This window comes from Abramis brama (assembly GCF_963993115.1).
Source record: "Abramis brama genome assembly, chromosome: 1".
NCBI lineage: Eukaryota > Metazoa > Chordata > Actinopteri > Cypriniformes > Leuciscidae > Abramis > Abramis brama.
In genome coordinates, this window is record NC_139963.1 from 37,575,111 (window position 1) to 37,581,839 (window position 6,729).

Consider the following 6,729-nt stretch of genomic DNA (forward strand, 5'->3'; position numbering starts at 1 on the left):
TTTTCAAAGCTGCAGGGATTTACCTGTACTCACGGTTGTCCTGATATCTTTTACTGTTGGCCACCCGTTGAGGCACGGTTTCCATGAGCAGCTTCTGGGTCAGCCTGTTGCTGGGAGAGGGGTCGCTTTCAGAGTTCTGCTCCTGCTCCTGGTCGCACCTCCATTCCTCGTCTTCTTTCACAGTCGGCAAGTAGCCCGGCAGGATTTTGCCATTCCCTGACACCGAGCTCTGGTCACTGAACAGTTTGGGACTCTCTCCGCCCGTCCTAGTGTATTCCAAGTATATGTCGGACTTCAAAAACAAAGGGTAGGTGTTCTCCTCCATCATAGTCTGAATTTCGGTTTGAGCCTGGTCGAACATGGCGGGATCGATGTGAAGCTTCATCACGCAGTCTTTGATGAAGCTCTTGGTGGCTGATTTGATCTGCCTCGACACGATCCCGTTGTTATCCAGGATGTACTTTTTGTAAATGGCTTTCGCGAGTTTCAGCATCTTCTCGTTGCCTTCGTTGTTCTCCTGCTTGCGGAAGCCGCTGCAGGCGAACCAGAAGTCCAGCATGTCGGCGCACTCCTCCTGTTTGAGGAAAGTCCTGAACAAGTGGATGCCGTCTTGGTCGTCCAAAAGCGAGTGCAAGGACTCTGCCCACTTCAAGTAGGGCGGCGTCGGGGAAGCGCTACCCTCTGGCTCGTAGCCCAGATCCAGGTCGGGTCTTCTGGGTGTAGCTATGGGGGCTTCGTTCTTGAGGCTCTCGCTCTTGGAGGAGTAAAAACTGTGGCTGTACTGTGGCCGTCCATCGCTGGACACCAGATCGCCCTCCTCCCCAGGGACCGGGGGTCTGGGGGCATCCTCAGTGAAGCTGCTGCCCGGGTCTGCTAGATAACACAAGTTCTCGTTTAAGCTCATGCTCACAGTGTCCCTGCACCCTGTCCCAGTACAGCCCACAAGGCAGAAAGTTTATATCCAGACTTCTATTAATGCCACTGTGAAAGAATTCCTCCTATAAGAGAAGTAAAGAGAGAGAGAGAGAGAGAGAGAGAGGGGGGCATGGAAAAACATTCAATGAGGCTAGACATGGTCAGTTCAGCAAAGTAATACTGCTTGATGCAGAATACAGTGTTGCTAATGTCAAGAATCACATAATTGACATAACTTCAACCTGAATTTGGGTACTTTATATCAACAATCAATCAAATACCTATAAGAGAGAATAACATTAAGGAGACCAGTGTCATCAATAACTAAAACTGACTCGTATCATAGTGTGTTCTTGTGGATTTTATGTGAAAATATAAAGATGTGTAACACTATGACCAACTGTTGCAGATGTATCAAGTAAAATTAGCATTTTTGTATCATAATTGAGCATATGAAATACTTGTCAATAAAAAGCTAATTATGTGCATTGCATATTTCTCATTAAGATGAGAAAAGTAAAGGCGGTTACACTATTTTTAAAGTGTGCTTGTTACAGAGTAAATAGTCAAATAAATACTGGCAATATTAATTAACCTAGTGTACTTACTACTGAGTTGGTTGCATGTCATAATGCATAGTTTACTGTTATTAGTATAATAGGAGGACGCTAAAATAAAGCGTTACCGTAGAAGACATGAACATTTCCAACGTTACAGATACAAGTCAATTACACTGTAATAATGGCTGTAACAGTACAGCTTTTGGCCATTTAAAACCTGTACCATCTAAGTTTAATTAAACACTGCAGTCCTCTACAACCCCTATCAAACTTGCATGTCGGCCTTAGGCATCTATCTTAAAGCAAAGATAGTGCAAAAGGGCAGCCATCATGGCACAAACACTCCTGAACTCACCTGTGACACGATTTATGACACCAACCATAAATCCAACACTTTCAAGTTCCGACCTTAAAACCTGCCATCTACATTTCGTTTGATGTTCTTGATGAAGCCAGCCAAGGAGGAGAGAAACCTTGAGCTTTCCTAGTCAATAACTTTAACAGCGCGAACTTCAATGGCGATGAGCTAGCAGGCTAATCCAGCACAAGACGCGAATTTCTAAACATTTTACGCACACAAATGCTGTTAATTGAAAACAAAGCCCCGGTAAACACCACGGGTGTTACACTGAAAGAGGCTACTAACTAGCTAACTACGAAGCAAGCTGTGATAACTTAAAAACATAAATGCAGCGAACATCCACCGCATCAAAGAACGGAACGCGCGAGGATAGGAAGTACGTGCGGCGCGAGACCTTCCCGAACAAGTGAGCATAGACGGTGAAAAACACTTTCACCATCTTTGAGTGCACGAGCCGACATTTCTAGTGAGCTTGTTCTGCTGATCCACTCAACGGTTCAGACTCAACTAGTGTGAGAACACGTTGTCACAGCACGCTAGCCATCTTTAACCACTAAAAACGCCAATATATCCGATCATCCCACTTATGCACGGGGGGGAAACGGCCATCTAAAAAGGGATCGCGTTCGCTCGCGCTGCGTTTTTCCTTCGCTGACGACATTACAACACCCCTTTCGCTGCCCTCGCGATCTGCTTTGAAGTGAGCCCCACATTCATCGCATTCATGTGTCGGCCTCAGCAGCAGCAGGAGCGGATGGGGGAGGGGAAAGTAAGAAACAAACTCCACACACACACACACACACAGCCAGGCCCTTCCGCAGCCCAGGGACTAGTGTGCAACTTTGCAACACTGATTTTCGCACTCCAACACGCGCTGATAAACCGAGCGCGAGAGGTTTATAAGCGCGCGCCCGACCTCGCAGAGGATTCGAAGGCGAGCAGCGAAAAAAGCGACGGTGCATTTCATCCCTCTCACTCTCTCTCTCTCTCTCTCTCTCGCTATCTCTCTCTCCCTCCGCTACCGCAAACCCCCATTACACCCAAGCCAGGAGGAGGAAAAAAGTGCTCCGTACTGTACCTGTGAGAATCTACTTTCCGTTTCCGAGCGCATCGGGAATAGCGTTGTATGCGGCGAGATATGAATCGTGTCATCGATGCGGATCTCGGAGTTTAAAAATAACAAAGAAAACAGTCGCTTCTCCACCTCTCCATGGCTGTCTCTCACACTCCTGTGCCCGTGTGCGAGTGAGAGAGCGAGTGAGTGAGTGAGAGAGGAGCAGGAGATGTGAGCGCCGCGCACGGCCAGAAATCACACTGCCGCCTGGAGAAGAAGAAGAAGAAGAAGAAAAAAAGACCAAGGCGAGGAAACTCTGGAGTGTGAAGAGAGCGCATTCAATCCACGTCCATTACACTTTAAAGGTGCTCTCGTGAATGTTTGCTAATTAAACGGTTTCGAGGTGAACAGCACTTCAAGAAATATAATTTAAACGATGCACACATAATGAGATAAGATAGCAGTCTTCTAGAAAAAGCTGTTTACTCTACAATGAGCAGGTCGCCCCCTCATGGACGCCGCCATGTTGACATCACATGACCAGCCGTGTCATACGTTTGACCATTTACTAATACTAATATATTGTTTACTTTCCACTTACAATAAGTGCTGATCTAAACAAAACAAGCATACCAAATAGTATAAAAAAAAATCATTTACTCATTTTGCCAGGACAACAGGCATTTCCTTTAACCCTAAAACACAATGCAATGCAATGTATAATTTAAAATGCAAATAAAACACCTGTGAACAATATGGAAAAAAATCCTTAAAGTTAATACAGTACATTTTTTGACAGGACTGAGATTGATGCTGTGAGGGACTGAAGTACATTGTGTTCAATGGATTATACTGTTAAACAACATAATTATTCAGCTGATGAAACATCTTTCCAAAAAACTTTCAGTAGACAAAACTACATAAAACAGTTTTGAAAGTTGTGAATTTCAAAAATTACTATACTTTTATAGAGCATTTGCCATTGTAAAGAATGTAAGTTCATCCCTCACAGCCTCATTTTCATCCGCATAGAATTCAAAATGGCGTCTACCCTGGCTAGATCTATTGGGTCCTACATTTTTACTGACTTTTCTTAGAATATGTATGTATACAGACACAGTATTACACTAGAGCGTGAGTCAACAGCATAGTCTAGAGTGATCAACGTTTGCATATCCAAACAAGCAATCATTCCCTGCTATAGTGATGAAACATATGCAATGACCTGCAGCCTCTACAGACTAAGGATAAACAGCAGGAGATCAAGCACCCGCGCAAACACACAACGGCCACAGCTGCCACACCACAAAATGCCTCCGTCTAACACACAGCCGCTGTAGAGAGAGAGAGAGAGAGAGAGAGAGAGAGAGAGAGAGAGAGAGAGAGAGAGAGGTCGTGGCAGAACCACCAACAACATGCAAAAAATTCTTGAGACAGAATGTGCATTATATATAGTGTGAGACGAACAGGTACACAACAAAAGATAATCAAACAAGTTTAGTGTGAAGAGGCATGTAAGTAAACACACTTCATGCAGCCAAACTGACTGGTCAGTATAAAGCCCAAGACCACACTAAATGAGTGCACCTCTATCTATACATTTTGTGAACAAATTTTTGTCTGCTGATGAGCCAGTCTGTATGCTTTATTAATAGGCTTAATCTGAAGATGTACATTGAGTAGTACAGTCATAGTGGACTATAACCTCGAATAAATTATGCAGAGTCATTGACACACATTTCACAGCTCTTCCGTGACATGCTATCTGTTTTTTGTTTTTTTCAGCTGTGATCAAAGGTGCTGTAATCAAATCAAGTTTTTCAGATGTTTGCCAGGTGCACGTAATGCCCTTTCTTGTAAGTGAGTTGACTGTAAAAAGTGATCAGTTGACTTAACTTAAAAAAAAAAAAGTGAGGAAACCCGTTGCCTTAAATTTATTAAGTCAATAAACTTTATGTGCATTTGAAAAAAATAAGTTAAGCTATGTGGAATTGTCAAGTTCACATAACTTAATTTTTTCAATTTCGCATGAGGTTTATTTACCGGCAACTGGTTTCCTCACTTTTTTAAGTTAAGTCAACTGATCACTCTTTGCAGTGTTCCTATTGTGTGCAATATACATTGTTGTGGAATAAAAGATCAATCTTCATCTTCTCGTTAAAATTTCAACGAAATGTACCAAAACATAACTAAAATCCCTGGACTGAGTTTAGCACTCAAAAACATGAGAAACTAGAGAAGAAAAAAGCCTCCACTAGTCTTTCAATGTGAAAGGAGATTAAAATCAAGGTGCATTTCAGGTTATATCTCTCCATCTGACAAAAGATGAAAGCAATGTCGGGGAAAGAAAGAATGTAGGCAATTTAAACACTGCTCTTTTCTTTCAGTCATGAAAAAGTATGCAGCAGAAGAAGGTGTGTACATGTATCTTTATAAGCATTATGCATGTTTTCAAAGTCTTATAAACCATACAGATAAATTACTGAAAATACAAAAATCCTCTCTCCCATTTTTAGCCTCTTGAAGACTATAAGAGCAAGAAAACGTCATCAGACTGGACACAGACGGACCTACACTACATGTGAGAGAGTCTTAAAATGATATGCACAAAGTAAGAAGGGATGTATAAGTTAGTTCAGTGAAGGAATTCCTATCTTATGACTTTGAAAAAAATTAGCAGGCCTTAAAGACGAATATTACTTTGTATGCTCTGAACCTCTGAAGTTATGACTCAACACCTGGATATAATCAGGCATGTAATCTCATGGATTCATTGCAAAAAGATCAAAGGCCTTTGGAATGTGAAGTCCTGTTCCTCCTTTTTATGACTTTATTTGATTAGCTCATCTGAAAATGAAAGAGTAGTTTGTGTGGAACCATGAATTTAATGACATATTACAAATTGCTCATGGGAAATCAAGACCGGGCGTATTCATCTCGGAATTTGACGCACCTTAATGTTCACAAAAGAACATTAAAGGAACATTTTGTCAAGGTCTGCCAAGCCAAGTTCTCCTAAGAAATTTTGCTGACCTCACCAAATGATTTGTTTACAATAATACAGTGATGTTCAAAAGTTCAAAAGTAATAATAAAATGAAATATTATTAGACTTTAAAATAAAGGTTTTCAATTTGAATATATTTTATTTATTTCTGTGATAACAAAGCTGAATTTTCAGCATCGTTACTTCAGTGTCACATGATCCTTCAGAAATCATTCTAATATGATGATTTGCTGCTCAAGAAACATTTCTGATTATTATCAATGCTGAAAACATGCAGTTAATATTTTTGTGGAAACTGTGAGGCACATTTTTCAGGATTCTTTGATGTATAGAAAGTTCAAAAGAACAGCATTTATTAAAAAAAATTAAAAAAAACTATCTTACTGTCTTTCTTCTACAACAGTCAATTTAATCTTGTTAAATAAAAGTGTTAATTTATTTTAAAAAATCTTACTGACCCAAAACATGAATGTGTGTATATGTGTATATTTTAAAATATAAATATATATATTAGCAAGGCTCTTATTGTTATGAAGTACTCTGTAAAGATCTAGCATTCATTTATGTATATGTGCACTGCACTTCCATACTTCAGTTGGTTAATAATGAAAAGGTAAATGCATTACCTGAGGAAATCGTATATTTCTGTCTTGTGTTTTCTGGCATCCCCCAACTCTCCCTCCATTGAAAGAAGATTCCATTTCAATACCATTGATTATTTCAAGTTCCAGTAAAAACTGCATCCTCCTCGTTTTCAGAGAATCCAAGGTGGTTGTCCACAAAATATCGGTCCATTCCAGGTTATTGACTGTGTCCATTCGAATCTGAAACAC

At 40.8% G+C, this 6,729-nt stretch overlaps 1 protein-coding gene across 5 annotated transcripts in view; it reads right to left on the reverse strand.

Moving 5' to 3' along the window:
• Positions 1 to 3,321, reverse strand: part of axin1 (axin 1) — a 38,599-nt gene extending 35,278 nt beyond the window's left edge. The window contains exons 1-2 of one of the 5 annotated variants that reach the window (XR_014608343.1): positions 2,915 to 3,321; positions 24 to 998 (exon numbers count right to left, since the gene is read on the reverse strand). Coding sequence is in view for 4 of the 5 variants with exons in the window: in XM_084129997.1 (XP_083986123.1) it covers positions 24 to 904 (881 nt within the window). In the remaining variant the exon portion in view is untranslated. Of the gene's footprint in view, positions 1 to 23; positions 999 to 1,830; positions 2,806 to 2,914 lie in introns of those variants that run through there. The other 4 variants (XM_084129997.1, XM_084129996.1, XM_084129994.1 and 1 more) reach the window with 4 other exon arrangements.
• Positions 3,322 to 6,729: the final 3,408 nt, after the last annotated feature.